At 44.3% G+C, this 19,865-nt stretch overlaps 1 protein-coding gene and 3 non-coding genes across 6 annotated transcripts; 1 reads left to right on the forward strand and 3 right to left on the reverse strand.

Moving 5' to 3' along the window:
- Positions 1–1,962: 1,962 nt before the first annotated feature.
- Positions 1,963–2,044, reverse strand: trnas-cga (transfer RNA serine (anticodon CGA)). Its single transcript has one exon. It is a non-coding gene; the product is annotated as a tRNA-Ser (tRNA).
- Positions 2,045–2,374: 330 nt separating this feature from the next.
- Positions 2,375–2,673, reverse strand: LOC148640159 (signal recognition particle RNA). The gene has a single exon (XR_015930743.1).
- Positions 2,674–2,889: 216 nt separating this feature from the next.
- On the reverse strand, positions 2,890–2,971 carry trnas-cga (transfer RNA serine (anticodon CGA)). The gene has a single exon. It is a non-coding gene; the product is annotated as a tRNA-Ser (tRNA).
- A 393-nt stretch (positions 2,972–3,364) lies between these two features.
- dcst2 (DC-STAMP domain containing 2) lies at positions 3,365–19,557 on the forward strand. 3 transcript variants are annotated; one of them, XM_088621148.1, is made up of 16 exons: positions 3,367–3,703; positions 4,269–4,658; positions 5,774–5,944; positions 6,448–6,549; positions 7,483–7,677; positions 8,212–8,277; positions 8,502–8,715; positions 9,247–9,404; positions 9,861–10,025; positions 10,463–10,630; positions 12,558–12,658; positions 14,168–14,298; positions 16,337–16,464; positions 17,272–17,365; positions 17,963–18,214; positions 18,684–19,557. In XM_088621148.1, the coding sequence occupies exons 1-16, from the start codon at positions 3,697–3,699 to the stop codon at positions 18,979–18,981; spliced, it is 2,640 nt and encodes an 879-aa protein (XP_088477274.1). In that variant the 5' UTR covers positions 3,367–3,696; the 3' UTR covers positions 18,982–19,557. The 3 variants fall into 3 exon arrangements, with proteins under 3 accessions (XP_088477275.1, XP_088477274.1, XP_088477276.1); XM_088621150.1 differs by lacking the exon at positions 3,367–3,703 and having other exon boundaries at positions 4,527–4,858; XM_088621149.1 differs by lacking the exons at positions 12,558–12,658; positions 14,168–14,298; positions 16,337–16,464 and having other exon boundaries at positions 3,365–3,703.
- Positions 19,558–19,865: the final 308 nt, after the last annotated feature.

Consider the following 19,865-nt stretch of genomic DNA (forward strand, 5'->3'; position numbering starts at 1 on the left):
CCCTTGTTATCTTTGCATGTGATTGACTTGCTTATGTGTTGACAGACAGATTGTGCTAACAGCCTTGTAGCTCCTACTCCTTTAGGTGGTATCATTTTCAATTCTTACCCCCAGCACACTTTATGGCATTTTAAAGGGTGTTTTGTCGAGTAAGTCAGGTTTTTAAGTTCCAAATTGAAATGATCATTTCAACAAAGCAAGCTGTCAGCCCTGATTGGTCACCTAAAACCTCTTGCCACTGTGGTAGCTGATACCTTCCGGTGCAGAAGAGCAGAGCGTGGCCGCAATGTTAAGGTCTGTGTTCTGCAGCTCACAGTGTGCACTGCAGCTAAGGTGCTGTGGTTACCCAGACTCTATCTTGCCCTTTATTTTTAGATACGGTGCAGCTTAAGTCTCCACAATTGCTGTTTTAATGACCTGCAGTAGTATTCTTAGACATGGGTTCAGTGTTGTTATTCACAGATTTAAAGTAGCCCACACACTTGTAAGGTTATGTGAAAACGCATAATGGCAATGTATTTATAACTATGACACATCAGGGGAAAATTTCAATCAGATGTACACATCCTGTACAGTATTTAATAAACATTAACAGGAGAAACATAAAGAAGCTCTCAATGTTTTATCAAAACGTAAGGGAAATGAGTGTGAAGAAGACACCACATTGATAGGAAAGAAACAACATAAGTACTGTAGGCTTCTGTTAGCTACTGTATAGTCACACTTTGAAATCTCAGTTTGCTTGACTGCTACGTCTTTGAGTCTGTGAGTTTTTGACTTCTCCTCACAGACACAGATTGTGAATACCACAATCAAAATCTTTATGAGGTGGAATGTCTTCAGTACTTATTGGAAAGGACATCCGTCTATTAATTTTCTAACCACCTCATCAATTCAGCAAACCGCCTAACCCAACAAGCAATAGGTGTAAGAGTACTCCCTGGACGGGACACCAGTCCATTGCAGGACACAGACTACACACCAGGGACATAAATCAATTAACCTACCAGTATTGTATGTCTTTGGACTGTGGGTGGAAACTGGACAGGACAGGGGAGAGCATACAAACTCCACACAGATCGCACTCCAGATCCCGAATTTAACCAGCCCCCAGCAACATTATTGTTCCTGCTATTGATTGTATAATAATCACACTGAAGATTGTTCAGGTGACATCATTGTCCAAGCAGTTGACCTAAAATCTTTTTTTTTTTTTTTTTACAATGAAACATCACCATTTCATTGTCAGTCCACACTCATTTCTATATCACAAGGAACAAAATGGTTTTAGGAAGTCTGTGTCATAATGTAAGCTATATGTGTATTGAATTCTATTCACGAAATGTTCCGACTCACGATTTATACGGGAGCAGACGAAACCTTGTTAAAAAGAAATACATTGATAAGAGGGGAAAGATTAGCCGCGTTGTCTGAAGGTGATTTGAATGAACGCTTCCGCAAGAGTTTGTCGAGACTTCCATCGCATGTCCACGAAAAGGCTTGTGCACTGGGAGTACTCAATCAGTTCTACTTTCCGCGTTCTTCAAGGAAGCAATGATGTAGAAATGAGTAATAAACAAGAGAATAGCGTAGTCTGCCCTTGTGTTGCCATAAACAGTTAATTATACAGTTTCTCCGCAACATGTTTCTCCTTTAAACAGTGGGGAGACCGATATTCGGTGAGTGGTTTTCTTCCTTTCCTCTCGACGTCCGTATGCTCTGGACAGCAGGAAAAGCAAACCTCTCCTCCTCTCTTTCGTTTTCCGTTTCACCAGACTTGTAAAGACGACAAGAAGGAGACAAAAACGCAGTTCGGTTGATCATCACCATGCTCAGACATCAGTTTCAATAACCCTGACTTGACGACAGCGCGCTTCTCCCCGCATTTGGCATTGTCGCTGTTTCCAGCCAGGCTCAAAACTGCAGAGTGCGCTGAAGGACTGGCGCCAAGCCCCAGCTCCTCGTAGTCGGCAGGATTCGAACCTGCGCGGGGAAACCCCAATGGATTTCGAGTCCATCGCCTTAACCTCTCGGCCACGACTACGCGCTGATCAGGTTTTCTGCTCGGGTCTTTGGGAGAATCACTTGAATTCAGCCAGCAGACGTCGACTTTCTGGAACGCATGAATGACACCCGTCCCTCCTTGCTTTTACATCACTTGAGCTGAAAATATTTTTTTTAAAAAGACACGACACCCGCTGTTTCCAGCACCTGGTTCAGGCCCCTTGCTTCGAGTCACCTGATTGCGCTGTCCTAGAGAGGAGCCAGCGAAACACAGAGATCGGAGGTTGTTTCGACTTGGAGCTTTGTGCCCAGAAATTCGCCACGGTGTTAGAATAAACTGGAGCGGCTTTTGGCGAAAAGACGGGTCTGCAAAAGACCGCGTCCCACTCTGTCACCCGGGCTGCACCACAGCAGCTGCTCACAGGAGCTGTCCCAGCACGCATCAGCACGGGGGCTTTCGCCTGCTCCGTTTCCGACCTGGGTTGGTTCACCCCTCTTTAGGCAACCTGGTGAGTCCAAGCTCCCTCGGGCTCACCATATTGATGCCGATGACGCTGCGGACCCCCGCTCAACACAGCCCACCGCCGCGCAGAGCTCCCGAGCGCAAGCGGTCCTGCGGCCTCAGCCTCCCGGCAGCTGGGATTACAGGCGTGCGCCACCGCGCCCGGCGAGGAACATCTTCGCTCTTACTCTGATCTTCGTGTGCTTTCAGCCAAGTCCAGGGGACAGCTCGGTGGGTGACACGACTAGGAAACACTGAATGTCAGAGTGGAAAAGGGAACGGAGAAAAAGGAAGGCAGCGCCACACGCCAACGAAACCAGCAAGGCACAAAACTCAAGGAGTGTGCTGGAAAACCAGCAACAAGCCCACAGCCCTCCTCTCCTCGTAGTCGGCAGGATTCGAACCTGCGCGGGGAAACCCCAATGGATTTCGAGTCCATCGCCTTAACCTCTCGGCCACGACTACACCTGGAGAAAGAGGCGCCCCTTTGCGCTCTGCAGATGGGGAGAATTGCTGTCATTTAGCCAATATGCGTCGCACGATTGGAATTAGAGCGTCAATCATCCCCGATCTTTTTTTATCATTCGCTCCAGCGTCCAAGAAATCACGAAGCACACTCGCAGTTTTCAGCCCTTGATTAAGGACCCTTCATGTCACGTCACGATCTTCCAGAGCTGAGTGGGGTTGTCCTGGAAAAGCCCCACCACGTGTTGATGCACTCGTTTATTGGAAAACAAAACCGGTCGTGTTCTTGGGTATACATTTAAAGTGTTTAGGTAAATCTAAAAAACTATGAAAGTAACTATTTTACTTTTTAGAGGCATTGTAAAACAAGGCCTGTGTGGCACATGTCTGGGCGGGATGCTGAAATAGCACACATTTCCAACGCAAGACATTGGGGGGTTTTATTAGTTAAAACCTCAGATTTAAGCCCATAACCGCCTGCCGCGCGACCAGGTTTAACAGGTTGCCGTTTGCGACGGAATTCCGTTTCCTTTTAAAAAAAGCTGCTGCGTTCGCTTTCAACAACAACAAAAACTAGCACACGGCAAAAGAAGGTTTTTTTGGCGGGCCTGTTTTAAAGAAATAGAGGTCAGTAAGTGACACCCATCGTCGTTGAGTCCCGACAGACGACAAAAAGCTTTGAAAGGGGCGAGGATCAGAACCGCCAGTTTTTGTCGAATGCGAGTATGCAAGGTAGACTTTCAAATCATTAACCCTCTTTCTGAATTTCCTATTCACATGGATATCCTGGCGCTACTTTTATTCCATAGATATCGAGTAGGCTGCGCTTCTGCTCCGTCGTGACTGTAGGGTGTTCTGAAGTGGGGAAGGAGATTCAACGGCTAAGCGGCTCAAGAGAATCTGAAATATATAATATAACTTCATTATATGTAGGCTGAGATTTTCATCAATATTTGTGTTCATTCGCATCATCCACCGGGCTAAGTGAAATGAGGGGGTCCAAATTCGTACTGAGAAATCCCGTGAAGAAAATGTGCTCTTGAAATCTGAAGACAGCTTGGTCAATTCCAAACTACTGGTTACAAATGTCAGATAATCTTTGAACTTGAACATTTACTGGTAAAGGGATACACGGGTGACCGGTTTCGGTAAAACATCAAGACGTTTTAAAATAGTAAAGCTAGATTTTATATCGATGAGACACTTGGGCATCTCTTTTTCAGCCAATCCCACTCTGTGACTCCTTTCCAAGTGTGCGGGCATGAGACCCGTTCTCACTTTCGTTCCTCTCTCCCAGGGATAAGCAGTGAAGGAGGAATGGATGTGGAGCAGGAAACAGGGGCCGGTTGTGTCTGCTGCCAGCCCTCCGACCGCTGCAGGATCCCGGCCATGAAAGCCAGGACAGCAAGTTCCCGATGCGGCAGCGGGAGGAGAAGTGGCCGTCGCCAAAGGCGGCGCCGGGACTACGACTCCCCCCTGAGGCAGGCCGTGCGTAGCCTGGGAGGCTTCGTGTTCGGGCTGCTGCTGGCCTCGCTGTACGGAGGCTCGGTGCTCTTCGTGCAGAGCGCCAGCCTGTGGTACTGCCTGCTCTCCACCATCACCGTGGCGGCGTTCGCCTCGTTCGGCATGGGCCTCTCTGTGCGCATCCGCTCCTGCGTCATGCTGATGCTGCCCATGTTGTGCTCCAGTAGGTGGCGCTCTCTCTGCTCTCAGAGTGGAGTCGGATCTCTAAAAAAAAAGTAGTGGGGGCCATGCCACCAGCTTGCAGTTGTCCTTCATCCATCCATCCATCCATCCATCCATTTTCTAACAGTTTTATCCAATTGAGTCCAGGGGGAATTGAAGCCTATTCCAGCAAGCAAAAGATAAATCCATCAAAATAAGAAAGTAAGAGCTTTTTACAAACAGATAAGGATGGGATGCTCATATTTGGGTGATGTAACCTATACGAGTAACACTATTCTTCTTTATTTGTCAGTGATCAAGAATAAGATATACAGTCGTTAGCAAAATAGTAGTAAAGTTGATTAAGCTGATTATATCAAAATAGGAGTATTAGCACACAATTTAGAAGCCGCAAATGAAATTCAAAATGATTTAGATGAAATACAACATTGGGCAGGTGACAAATACTTGATTTTGCATGCAGGTAGAACAAACACAAAACTATGCAAAACGGGAAACAGAGATAGAAAAGACTACTTATGAAAAAGACATTGGTGTTTATGTTGAGCATTAAGGGAAATGTTAAGCTGTATAGTTAAAAACATACAGTTAAATCAAAGGATGTTATGTTAAAATATTTACAATGCACACTGTATTTTACTACAATTGCTCCAGCCCACCACGTTTGGGTGTGTGTGAACCAGCATTGGTGGGCATATTAACTGCAGTGGGCTGTCCGATCCACAGGGGGGAGTCCTGCTCTCATTTCACTTAACACTGGTCTGATAAGCAGCTGCACTCTGGCACGGACTTCGCTTTTTATACGTGTTATTGTTTTCAGATTCACAAGCTTCAGGCAACACCCACAGGACCGACTGGGAGATCCTCTGAGGTATTAGTTTGGCTCTGAGCAGCCTGAGAGAAGGGATAGTCTTGATGATATGGATCAAACTGCTGCAGCAGGATATTTGATTGGGAGCTAGGAAACAGGGCTGCTTGTTACCACCATTTATGGGGTTCACCATCTCATAGTCAGTTAAATGCCCAGTTAAGGGCAGTTTTGAAGTCCCAGCTGCACAGTCCTGCTATTACAGGACTCAGGTGGTCAAACCACTCTCTCCTTTCTATCCCTGCCAGGAGAGGGAAAGAACTTCCTGCTGTTCATGGTTTTTTCCCTGGCTGTCCAGGGGCCACTGTCCAACACCCTGCAGAACTTCGACCGGGCAGCGGACAGTGTGGCCTGTGGGGCAGAGCTGGCGATGAACCAGACCAGGGAGCTGGTACAGAGAGCCACCACACCCCTGCTGTGTGAGTGTTAACACTGCCCTAGGCTAGGACTGCTAGCTCGTCTATGGACAGCATGTAGCACTGTTGAACTTTTTTGACCCTCAATCTGTATATACCTATGCAGATTTTGCACATATTTTATTGTTTTACAGTGACTATGAGCATATTTTGCACACACCTTACTACGTATTTATTGTATATTACTATACATATTTTAATTTTTTCGTCTATATTGATGTCTGTTTTTGCTTGTCTTGGGCTGGGCTGCTGTTACACCTCAATTTCCCTTCGGGATCAATAAAGTCTTATCTAATCTAATCTTAACACGGGCGCCTTCTCTCTGAGAGACATGCAGCCACACTGAAGACATACCTGCATGCCACTTTGTGGGATCTTCCCATGGGTGGCCACAGTGTGTGATGGCCATGACAGGATCTTCCCCAATGTCTGATGTCCACGGTCTGTGCTCCTCCAGGACCTGATGTTCGCAGTGTCTTTCAACCACTGTGTGTTTCTTTCCCCAGCTGTGTTGAACAAGGTGAAAGCCATAATGAGGAATGCCAGGCACGTGGCTGATAGGGTGAGCAGGTTCATCCGGACCCTCATAGACTCTGTCAGGCATGTGGGTGAGTGGCTCCTGTTTCCATTTATTTAACTCCTGCTGGTGGAGGATTAAGAGTCCTTGTCATTTTTCCTATCTCAGATATGTGAGAGATGAATCCAGCAAATGGAAAAACCAAGAGGAGGTTCTGGAGCAACTGGACAGAAGGTTGCTGTCTGCTCCTGCATTTGTTCTTTCGAGGTGCAGCACTCTTCAAGATCAAGATCTTTGAGTAGTCTTGTCATCCTTGGTGGATGTTGGGTGGTGATTAGTCCATTTTTGTATTTCCTCTGGTACATATTACACCAGTTGAGATGAGGTGTGATGTACATGTCCCGGGAACAAGAATACCAAGTTCAGTCTGCTATGTAACCACCCATAATTCCCCTATAAATCATTGACGTGTGAAACTTTGGTTCTGACAAGCTTCACAAGAGTCACAACTATCAAACTATCATGGCTTGTGATAGGCCTGGAATCCAGTGAGAACCATAAGCCTCCCAGCCTGCAGTGGCTGCCAGAGGTTTTTTATCTGGAACCCTCAAATGTAGAAACCTAACACATGTACAATATTTCTGCATTGTCTCATTTACTGGTCAGTCCCCACTAAGCTGCCTCATTTTCTGTACCTGCAGCAGGATTGCTAGGAAAGCACAGACACTGACCCCAACCCTGGACTATGCTCTGCTCTTTGAAGTTTGATGCAGTTTAAGTGTTTAGGGTGTTGATAAAAAGCAGAACACTGGTAGAATTCCAGTACAGTATTACAGACTGATGTATGATATGTAGACATGCGATTAAATATGGGGTTTCAAAGTACAGTATATGAATGCTGATTTAAAGATATGTGTAGAGATTAATTTAATGAATAGGTGAACCGAAAACATTTTAAGATGGGAAATGGTTAGAGCTTTTGATCTCTTGATCTCTGTGTCTGTCCCTGTCTGTCCTGCTGTAGCCCGTGTCCTGAGGAATACCTTTCACTTCCTGGTCAATATCGGCGAGGTGTGCAATGAGGAGCTGGGCACACCCTACAGGAAGTGCATCAAGATATTTGATGATGCTCAGAATAACTGCATGGAGCTGCTGTCCATCTTCTCCTTCCTGTGCTACATCTTGGACATCTTCAGACCCCTCTGTGGGCTAGCACACAGTTAGTGCTCTCACTTCTTCCTCTCTTGTTACTCAGAGTCTCTCCCTCTCTCGATACCTCTCTTTCCTGTGTTTCTCCTTTTCCTCTCTTCATTGACTCTCCAGCTTCAAATTTCAGTAGGCTTTACTTGGGTGACAGCTCTTTGTTTGCTTTTTAAAAACTGTACAGGTCAAAGATAATGTGCTCAGACTCATAAATGGAAACCATTTACCACATCAGAATAAAAAAACATTGAAACAACACACACAAACGTCCCTTTGCCTTCCCACTTACAGCATCTGTACACCCTGGTCACTCACCCTCTGTGCACGTATCTGAAATCAGCTGTCTTCCCTGATTCTCTCCTGTCCCCAACACCTTCACTCAGAGCAACTGCCTCACCTTCATGGCCTCTTTTTCCTTCTTCATCTGCGCTCTTCAAGTGGACGTCTTCACTAGTTGAGCCTCTCAGGAAACTCTTCCTTGAAATATTTTTGGTCCGAGTTGTTGATTTTGATTCGCTTCTATTCATTTGCCACTCTCTCTTTCTGATAGTTGTCCGGTGGTTCTGTGTCATCCCCTCCTATGTCATGAGCTGCGTCAAAGCCAGAATCTCTTCTCGTAAGTACCCCCATAACTTAGGCAAAGGTATGTTTGAACTTTGCATTTTGAAATATGAGGCACAGTCCTTTCTGAGCCGGCTGGTTTACATTGATCCTGTTGCACAGAAAACAACCCAGTACATTTGCCCATTATTGTCTTACTCTTTCCATGAGAGTCCTGGAGAACAGGCACAGTAGCACAGGCTGATGGGAGTCCTTCCCCTCTCTGTCTCTGCTTCCCAGCCACCATCAGCGCCTTCAAGAAGATGCAGCAAGAGTTTGAGTTCAACATCTCAGCCTCGACCCATTTGGCCACTCACCTTAACAGCAGCCAGTCCATTCAGCAACTGGCCCACAGCATCATGGGAGATGTGACAGTGGAACTGTACCGCTTCCAGGAGTTTGTGGGCCTTTTTGGCTATGTGGGTGTTGTCCTGCTGCTGCTCATGTACTTGCAGTGAGTGATTGGGGTTCCACATCACCAAAGCACACTGTTCACAATAGATGATTTCCTCATCGGTTGGGCAATCTGCTGGTTTAATCTCTGTTTCTTTTTTGTTAATAACTAAGAATTACCCATTTGGCCACTCCTTCCATTCAAAAACTGTTTCCTGCACATGTCTGCAAACTAAGCAACTACTGCAAGAATGAGAGCTACAGAAAATGTAAGAAAACACTGCCTGGATCATTTTTTTCTAGATTACAAATTGAGAGCACTTAGCAACTCTCTATACTTTACAAAGTGTGGAGAGGTTTCTATAGCTCAGATTACCAGGAGATACTTTTTCCATCATCACTGACTGGTACTGAATAGCGAGAATAAAGGTACAGGCAGATATTGCTCCTGTTTCTAATAGGCTCAAACTCTCAGTTGAATTGATAAAATATTGTTTTATAATGGGGTTATCAAGGGGGAACCTATATGTGGGACTGTCTGTATGTTTATCTGTACATCTGTACTTCTGTCTCTATGTGCTGTTTCCTGCAGGGCACTCTTGTACAAGAATAGGTACCTCTTCCAGGATGACTTTGACAATGTGTACATCACCAGGCAGTTTGTGGAGATAGACATGATGAGGGCGCGTCAGGGCAAGACTACACTGCTTCCTCTCAGCCGTGAGGAAGTCGGGAGCTACATCACACCCTGTGAGTGAATGCGAAAGAGAGTGAGTCAGGGAGACACAGGGTAAAGCTGAAAGAGAAAAAGTGTGAGTGGGAGATGTGGAACTACAGAGTAATGTAGTGAAAGTGAAAGATGGGGAAATAGATGGAGAGAGATAAAGCAGAAGAGCAACTGAAGAAGTTGAGGGAAATAGAGAGGTAGAGGAGGAGCAGAGTCATTCTGGGAAAGAAGATTTACAGTACGTTGTTCATTTGTTAGATTTGTAGCTTAGTGAGTTAGAGAGCCATTCTATTTGAAATGAGGTGCCTCCTGTTGTCAGTCATCTTAAACTCTCCTTGTGACTGAGTACTTGCTTTATTGTTGAGTTTAATCTCTGGTTGATTTGTCGATACCTCTTTTCAGCTGTAATGAGATTGATTTCCTGGTGCCTTTACACATCTGCATAGAAAGATCAGTTGAATGAATCTCTGTCCCCACAGATTCCCTCCATCTGACCAAGAAAGAGAGACAAGCCTATGCTCTGGACATTGTCAGCATCTTCAGACACATGTTGATAGGCTTCCTGGTGGTAGTGATGGACTTTCTCACCTTCTGGGTGCTGGACATGGTACGACACCTGGCCCAGGGCGAGGTGGTCGCCAGGGGTGAGTGAACTTGACGGGGGGCAAGGTCGTGGTTCTGGGTGGGTGGATGTGGCTTGGGGTCGAGGTGTTGGTCACGAGTGAGTTTCAAGCCTGTAAATGTGTTTTGTTATGAGAGTGTTGATTACTATGCTTCAGATGGAATTAAACCGTTACTGTGCTGTGTGATGAGAGACGTTTTTACTGTGGATCATGTTCTGAAAGGCTGTTACTGTGATTCATAAGCATAGATTACAGGGTCCGGTATGCACTCTAAACTTGCATCTTTATTAAGCAGATACATTGCAGAGGAAACACAACCACACAAAAAGCAGCACATAAACACCAGTGTGTGATCAGTCCTTTACACTGAATGGACTCTCCATACCGATCCTGCCTGTTTCACCACAAAGAAGAATGGCTCTTCCCAGAAGCCTCATCATGTCTGTTTTCCCTTGCAGCCCCAATGCTGATTGCCATGGAAGTGAATGGCTCTGGCTACGCCTCTGACATCTTCAAGGACATTGTGGCCTCCTTTGACATCCTACAGAAGACCAACATCAGTGTCCTCAGCAAGAAGTGCCTGATTCAGCCTTCCAAGCCTGACTACATGGGTTACCTGTTCATAGGTAAGACACCTGACTTCAGGCCAATCTCTTCAGCCCCCAGCACTGATTTTTTACCAGCTGGCCTCCTGGTACAACAAGACATGCACCTTTGTCACTGGACCAGATATGACAAGATTTGAGCTTTGTACCTGTAATCCACTGGACCAGCCGGTCTCCTGGTGAAAAAAGCATCACACTTGAGCTTCCTTTAATGCCTTTAGCTACTTATGAAAAACAGCAGTTATCTAAACGACTGTCTAAAGTTGTCAGTTGTTATTCTCTGGGCCTCTGTGGTGTTTTAATGTTAAAAAAACTGCACTGTGTAAGTATAATATAATTTGTTTTCACTCTAAGATATCTCTCCTCCTGCCTTATACTCGGCACTCGACTACAAGGTGGAACTTGTGGGATTGATCAGACGTAGGTGATGTGGTGATTTCACCTGTTGAATGTCAAGCCAAGTAACAAAAAAAAAGGAAGTTAAACAGAGGAATGAACAAATGCTCTCCCCTTTTATTAAGAGAACAATGCCATTGTCCCATCAGTATGTCAGAGCAATGCCTCAAGCTTTGTTTTGATTACCCTGATGGACATCAGCAAAAGCTGTCCCAGAATGTTGGAAGCTGGACTGGATTGGTGCACTTTCACTCACTGTCAGGCAGTTTTATAGCCAGCAACATCTAATCTGACAAAAAGGTGAAGTCAAATACAGTCTGCCTATTAAAGGCCATGATCTAGATCAGATGATCATGAATCGCAAGACCTCATCACGTTTATCGTCATGCTTATTCTCACACTGCCGGTTCCAGTGCACCACAGCCATCAGGACACAGTAGGTGATTGGTAGCAATCTGCCTGCACCAGTCATTTTAACACGTACAACCAGGTCGTACCGATCAAGTCCTGAAGCTTTACTTGTTACCTTTCCCATCGACTCATCCTGGCATGACGACATTCCAGCAGCACAACACACATCCTCATGCCTCTTGCGTAACAGCACAAGCTTGGGCGGGAAATGAGATTATAACAGTTATGCTGTTGATCCCCTGTTTCCAGACTCGAGCCCCACCGAATGTTTCTAGGATGAGTTGGGATGGTGTGTGGTATTTCATGCTCAGAGTAAACAGCAAGAAGGCACATGTTACTACAGGCCCTGTGAGACAAAATCCCAAAAGACAGCGTCTGTGACCTGATGCAAAGCATGTGTCAAGCAACACACAGTCACACTACTAGCCTGGGATGTCCACAGTAAACTCACTGTTGATCATCTTTGTTGAACAAATGTTAATCAGCATGATAAATCTACCTATTTCAAGTCTGCTCAATGACTTCAGTGTATCTCATACAATATACTGTATATATATTTGTATTTTCATATAATAACTGTGAGAATTTGTTGTAATTTTTCATTATGAATTTATTTACATATTCATACATAAATGTTGAACAACGACAGTCATATCGGTAATTGGAAGGTTAGAAAGTAGTCTCAGGGGACTTAACTATAGTTTGCTTATGGTTCCATAATTCCTTCACCTTGTGCTTTTTCCTGTTACCCACATCTTGACTGTTTCTGTAGCAGACTTCTGTGTTTTGTTCTGCTTTAAGTGGTAATTGCTGACCTGGCCTTTCAAAGAGCAGTCATGGTTCTGAAATCAAGACCCTTTGAGTGACTAAGGCTTGACCCCTCCCCTAGCACAGTGTAGTAGACTGTGAGGGCGGGGCTCAGTGAGTGACTGAGGCTTGACCCCTCCCCTAGCACAGTGCAGTAGACTGTGAGGGCGGGGCTCAGTGAGTGACTGAGGCTTGACCCCTCCCCTAGCACAGTGCAGTAGACTGTGGGGGCGGGGCTTAGTGAGTGACTGAGGCTTGACCCCTCCCCTAGCACAGTGTAGTAGACTGTGGGGGCGGGGTTAGTGAGTGACTGAGTCTTATCTCTCTCTTGGAGGGCTTCTCTACGGCCTGTCCTTCTTCATTGTCATTGCCGGGAGCTATGTCACCCGCCTACGGAGATTCATCTGCGCCAGTTACTACCCAGATCGAGAACGGGTAAGCAGACGGGCACTGTAAGAGGACAAACCTTAGAGTACCTCACCACTATATACAGTACAGTCTTCCATTCCACAGTCTTATACCATGCCTCTCTGTGCTTTACTGTGATTACCACTAGACTTTACCGCTGCACTGTGCTTTACTGCACAACGCCAGTCTGCTTTTACTCCAGTCTCACTTCACTTTTATCCTGGTAGATCATGTATTCTAAAAAGAGGGAAGTCTGTGCTAGGGAACTTAAAATATTCTGGGAATCCTGGCCCCAATCTGTCTTTGGAATGAGTTTAACCTTCAGTATCTCCTGGATAAACCAGGCAATGTTTTAAATATGTCCCTGATCTGAAAGGTTTTGATCTGTGAAATCATTCACCACCAAGATTCACAAGTATTGTACATTTCTTCGACATTTGGGAGCCTGAAGTACACCAAGGAACTCTCCTTTTAAGAAATGCAAACAATTAAATATAATCTGAATCTATGCTCCTGCTGCTGGTCGGAGTGAGTAATCCATAATTACTCGCTTAATGTCCAATGTCATGAAAAGTCCTGCAGTGTTGTCATAACATCTGTTAACAATGATAGCCTGTATGCTGGAGCACAGGCTCACTGATAAAGGGGAAAAAATGCCTGCTAACAATCAGAATCACAGGCTATGCTATTGGTAAAAACTTCTCATTTAATCTCGATGTTTTTAGTGTAGGAACTGCCTGTTTAAATAGTATAAAACCAAAACTTTCTTCTTCAATATCTTTCTTTTTTTTTCTTTTTAGAATTCACTTTCCATAGTTTCCTTAGTTTTCGTTGATATAAACTATGACGTGTTAAAAAAATGTAAGCAAAGAGATGAACTTAAACTAGCCAACGGGTTCAGACTGCCAATCTTTATATCACCGGTGATACTGGAACAATGTGTGCAGGTTATCTTGCAAACTGCAAGCATTTTAAAGGTTCTTCATTGTTTTAACTGGTACAGTATCTGACATGCAGAATAATAAGTAGAAATTCCATTAAAGGAGTGTGTGAGTCATTACTTCCTTGTCGTGTAGAATTACAGTAGTATCACTTTAGATTGAAAGCTCAAAGCATTTATTAATTCCTTTCAGTTTCTTTCAAAGATCTGAACAGATCCAATGAATTATTCTGGAATTACAGAGCCTGGTGGCAATCTTAGCAGGCAGTGACCCTCCAAAGGAAACAAATCATCTCCATTTTCCTACTCTTTAATTTCCTGCTCTTCTTGTGACTCATAGCTGAGCAACTCTGTGATGTTTGCTTTGGCAGGACTTTTTAAGTTTCCATGCCCATTGCACTGCTTCGGCAACAATGAGGTTTTGCATATGCTCAGGAGGGTGCAGTCACAATGCGCCTGTGTGATTTGCTGTCCTTCAACGTTCTCCCCTGTGTTTGACACTGCTCAGAGGAGCTGTCGGGTATGGTGTGCTTGCCCTATGTTTGACGTTGCTCTGAATTTCTACATTTTGGTCTGCTTGCCTTGTGCATGGACAGGAGAGGACATGTTTCCTGTACAACCGGATCCTATGTCAGCGTGTGTCCCTGGGCACAGCTCTCCTGCGATCAGTCCAGAGGAAGTCAGTGGACAAAGGTCACTCCAGCCTCCTGCTCATACTGGCTGCCCAGTAAGATCCACAGCATCTACCCATTTATCCATGGTCACACTCTTACAACGTAAAATGACTTTTCACTCTGTGTCACTGTGTACTGATTTCACTTTATTATTCAGATGTGCTCTTAACTAGTATATATTAACTAGCATGTGGCAAAGCACTTACCTGATGGCAGGTCAGATAAGTGCAGAGACTGTCAACACCCAACAGACACTGCTATAAAAATAAAAGCTCATGGCTTAATAAACTGATGAGTCAAGTCTTACCACAGAATAAAACATGCTAGAATAAAGTCATCTGGTAATGAGATGCATTGTATTTTAAAAGGGGGAACAGTCCAGTGTTTATGCCCTGTGTAGTGGACATTGGTCACTCTGGTTAAGTCACAACAGAAATATACTGTTGCTCTTCAGCCAGGTCACTAAAGAACCAATGCCCTGAAGACTTTAGAGGGCAATCAGACTCCTCAGACACTAAACCCTTATAAGCAGTAATAATAAAGACCAGTCAAGACACAAACTGGTCCAGTCAGTAAGATCTCAGATAGAATAACTCCTAGAAGACTCTGTGGCTCTGCAGGAGAAGGAGCAAGCTTAAAAGCTTCATTTTTTGCAGGGCCTCTTGAGTGGCTTAGCTGATACAGATGCCTGCAGAACACAGGTTGAGCTATCTGCGATCAGAGATTTGATGCTGGGTCATGTCAATAGGTAGCAGAGGTGCACAGCTGGCAGAGGTTTGCAGAGAGCAAGGTGGGATTAGTTGTTAAGGGCTCTCTCAGCTCTCCTTGTGTCTTCCTGGGTGCTTGCTGACATGTGGCACTGTGAGAGCTGATAAGAGATCTGGCTCTCTTCCATGTGGCTCTGAGCCTGCTGTACAGGACTGGCTGTCTTGGACTTGTTAGAAGCCTAGTGGCTCAAAGGTGGAGGGGGCAGAGTATTCTGACTAGACTGTCTTGTTCTCCCTTGTGTGTGGTTCCGTTTAGTAGCTGCAAGCTGAGACATGGCAAAACATACAATTGGCTATTCTAATTACAGTATATCTGCTAGGTACTGTAGAACAAAAATAACTGGCTATTCTGAACTATAAAAAAGATTGTTTTATTATTTTTTTGTAGATAAGGTTCTCAGCATATGTGTTTTCCTTTAAAGGTTTTGTAGATTAGTATGAAAGTGACTCCTGATCTTTTTTCTAAAGCACTTTGTAATTACATTGTTGAGACCTCAATGAATCTGAGTTTATTTTCTTCAGCTGGAAACGTTTTGTAGTTTAAAATGTCTTTCAATGAATCTCAAATCCTTTACTTGTTTAAGAAACAAGAAACAACTGCAAAAGGACAATGGAAATTATCAGAATGCAAGAAGATAAGAAAAGACAGGTGACCATTTAGCCAAGCTTGCTTGTTTCATTGCTAGTAACTGCTTAATCTCACAATCCAGCCTTTTCTTGAAGGAACCCAAAGAATCAGATTCAACAACATTACTGGGCACTTAGTTGTAGAATCTCACAACCCATTCTGAAAAGTCTTTCCTTGGTTATATAAGCCTTTCTCTAAATTTCCTCTGGTGTAATGAGGTCTCACCATTAATCCTGAAGTAGTTTCTTAGTATCTTACTGCCTTTAAAAAACTCGCAACAAATTCCCCCACAGTTTGATTCGTCCGAGAGACTTGGTTCCTATAACCTTTTGAAGACATTCCTTGAAGGCTTAGAATGAACTTGTTTCTCTTTAAAGAGGCTCAGTTCTATAACTGAGAGCTCAGCTGGAGTGTAAGTCCAGGAAGAACAGGGGCGCTGAGTCAAAAAATGCTGAATAGGTGTGTGAACGCTCTACATCTTCTTCATATTAGTATCATCACCATCATCGATATCAACATCTACATCTATTGTTCCCAGTTCTAAAGAAACAGCACGTTTTAAATTTGCTTAGTAAAAAAGCAGGCACTTATCCTCTGTAGACTACTGGGTGAGGCCTCTTAGAACTGTTCAGTATTGTGGGTTACAGAGGCAAAGGGCCATCACTGAGCAGTCCTCTCATGCTCATTCCTACACAGTATCCCAGGATTCTCTAGGATAGCAGGGCTCTTGGGGGCGACACAGAGGTGCTGTCTGGCTTGTGGGAAGATTGCAGAAGGGATGCTACCCATGGAGTTTGTCCCCTGTGTCACTCCTCAGTGCAAAGGTAAAGCCTTTCAATTGCAAAGATGATCAAACAGACGTACAATACAAAGAGGACTTGCGCTACCAGTTCTGACTTCCCAGCTCTGCCCCCTTCAATTCAGAATCCATCACCTCCACACTGTATTATTACTACTACATACAGTGTGTTAGTGGTTATTTATCACTTCCAGAGGCTCCACTTTCATTCACTGCATTCATTCATTTCTGTGCTTGGGGCCAGAGTGCATTCACAGCTCTTCCCATTGAAAAAAGGTGTTGTCTCGTGTTCCTAAATGGTGAAAACACCATACGTATAATAAAAAAGGACCTGTGGCTTCCAGTATGATCAAGAAAAAAAACTGGCACTTTCCTTCTATGGTTATAAATCTAAGGTAGCAGTTACAGTACCTCTGAGCTGCCCTTAGCAGATTCCTTGAAAGATTACAAATAGATTTGATTTATCTATGAATACATTTACTGAATGTTAAGTGAAAAAAAAAAATTATTAGCTGCTTTTTAACTAAATGTAGACTTTTCAATCCTAAAACTACCACAGACTCATTCCTCTTGACTCAGTGAAACTAAGAGGGATACAGGTTATTTTATTTTATTTTAGTCTTTCTGCTCTGCTATTTAATTTAAGTCACTTATTTTCCCGTTGTAATAAAAGTGCTTTTAGGTTTTAGCAGTTGGCAAAACTAATTAATTGTTTCGGGGGTCTAACCTGGGCAGATGTGCAGAGGGGTAGACATCCCAGATCGATATTCCTCCAGGTGTTGGTAAAACAAGGGGTAATGATCTTTGGCACTGGGTGTGTTGTGTGTCTCAGGTCTGTACTGCAGGCAGTGCTTCAGCAGTCTGGACAACATCTGCTCCTTGTGTATGAGGCTCCTAACCTTCCCAGAAAACCATGAAGAAGAGCTGTGAGTATGCAGTTCCAGGTGGGAACCAAGCCTGTCCAGTTCACTGAAGGGCAAGGGTGTCCAGTCCTGGACCTTCAAAGCCATATTGTCTTAAGATTGTAGAGATTCCATCTGAGCATTTTCCAGAACTGTAATCATTGACTATTCTATAGGTTTGTAAGCTAATATCTACACCTATTAGTATAATATTAAATACCATTGCTGATTCACTTGAATTTCAAAAAATGTGAGGTTCTAATTTTAAATGAGAATTTAAGACAGAAAACGGGAGCTATTTTTTTTTCACAGAGGAGTTTGAAATCAACTCCTTAGCCATGATCCTGAAGCTGTCTGTTGAGCAGTGGACAGAATTTATAGATCATCAAGCAGAAGCTCTTTAAAATGCCGCCATCCTTTCTGTACGATTCCACATCCTTCCTGTTCCATTCTACTGTGTCCCTCTTTTAGCTCTGTCTCATTCCTTCCTTCATTGTCTGCTTTCCCTGAAATTGTAATCTTCAGATTTGGAGCCTATATGTACAGTTTCAAGGTGTATCAGGCACGGTTCTATCATCTCTGTTTTCTCTGTTTCTCAGTAACACTGGGCTTGTTCTGCAGGGACTCCAGCGACGAGGAGACAGTAGGGCTGTGGACTTCTGCCCTGAAGAGCCTGAGGCACTCAGAGCTGCAGCACAGGGGCCGCCTGAGGAAGCTTCTGAAACAGAGGATAAAGCAGGCCCTGAGGAAGAGGAGAGTGGAGTCTGAGAAGGAGGGCCAGCCTATTGCAGGAGAGCCATCCTGCCTGGGACAGCAGCAGAGTGAGAGTGACACCAGCAGTAACATCAGCAGCCAGGAAAGCCACCATCACAGGTCAGACAAGTAGAGTCAGCTGAACTGTGTCAGTGCGGTTCAGCTCTCAGCTGAAGTCTCCCAGCTCTTTCTAGAGCATCACCTGAGGAGCTTCACTCCTGAAGAGTGAGAGTCCCTTGACATCCCTCCATCGGTCACACGTCATAATTCCTCACACGTTTTACACTCCTGGAAAGAGCAAACCTAAAACCATCCTTTTTCAGCTTTTTTCTTTATTGAGAATCCATAATGACACAAGAGGCAAAACAGTTTTGTATTTTTACAGTCGCAAAAATTCTTATGTCTGAGTGATTACTGCAACCAGGATGAAGTTGTGTTGTTTTCCATTCATGTGTCAATTATTACCCCAAAATGATGTGCTCTGCATGCCATACATGTCAATGATCATGTTATTTAATAAAAAGAAACCTGCAGTTTCCATTTGAGCCCAGCTGGCTCACATGCAATAATAACTGCTGCTCATTCACAGTGACCTGGACCTCAGCTATCAAGAGAGGGAAGAGTGGAACAGCTCTGACACCAGTACCCCTAACCCCCAGGCCTTCCTGGAGCACTGCCAGAGCCAAGACCAGGTCAGCCTGTGGGACCTGACCGACAGGTCCACTGGGGACAGTGAGGACAGCCAGGATGGTCATCTGCAGAAGGTCACTGCCCTTAACCCTGTAGCACCAGCACTGAGCACCACGTCACAGCCAGTACAGGAGCTGGCTGGGACTCAGGGAAGCTTGCTGGACAGCCCTGAGCCACTGTTGGACACTGGTCCTTAAACACTGCCCAGCATGAGAGCTGGAGATTCACATGGAACATTACTAACTTCACTAGCATTAACAGAAACTGTCAAGTCTTTTCAATAATGACTAACGGTGTCCAGTATTCTCTTTTTATATTCTCCCAAAGTGATCATCCCACAGCACTGTTTCAATCTCAAAAGCAGGCAGTGATAATTTAAATCCCTTTTACCAGCTCCTTCAAAAATAAATTTGTAAATGACAGTGCCAACTGTATAGATCTCTGATTTCTCATTTGTCTATACAGTATAGCCCGAGCAGCTTCTGCAGGAGATCACTGGTGAGAAGATTAATTATTAAGAGCAGGAGTTTTTAAAGTGGTTTTACTGCAGCCCTACACCCCTTTGGATTTGAAAATATGTTCTCACACCCCTTACAAAAATTGATAAAGCAGGTCAGTTTTTTAAACCTGAGATATATCACCACAGACTGAAAGAGAAAGAATTATATATTTATTTTCAATTTTGCAGAAAAATGAAGAACATGAAAAATACACACTTTTTTAAGTATATCTTAAAATGCCTAGGTTTGATGAAACAAAGTGGTTGTACTTGCGTTCCTGCTTAATTTGTGTTTTTTTTTTATGATTTAATTTCTAAAAAATTCTGGTCTGTCTCGTACCCCCCCCAGGTAGGGTTTCTCATACCCCCAGGGGCTGCCTGCACCCCAAGTTTAGACCCACTAGTTTAGAGAAATGTTTGTACATTGTATGAACTTACTCACAATGGCACCCTGTGTACTCAGAGACATCACCCTTGCTTGCCCAGTACAATACAAGTGATATCTGCAGCCTTAGTTAAATACTTCAAACAGCATTCAAAGGGTCTTGCACAGCTGATGCCTACTGTAGTTAAAGATTCAGA

Source organism: Lepisosteus platostomus, chromosome 26, assembly GCF_059453375.1.
Source record: "Lepisosteus platostomus isolate fLepPlt1 chromosome 26, fLepPlt1.hap1, whole genome shotgun sequence".
Lineage (NCBI taxonomy): Eukaryota > Metazoa > Chordata > Actinopteri > Semionotiformes > Lepisosteidae > Lepisosteus > Lepisosteus platostomus.

Coding starts and splice junctions, on each gene's coding strand:
- dcst2 (XM_088621148.1), top strand. Junction 9,405..9,860: donor CGGGAGCTACATCACACCCT/GTGAGTGAATGC, acceptor CTGTCCCCACAG/ATTCCCTCCATCTGACCAAG. Junction 12,659..14,167: donor ACTACCCAGATCGAGAACGG/GTAAGCAGACGG, acceptor GTGCATGGACAG/GAGAGGACATGTTTCCTGTA.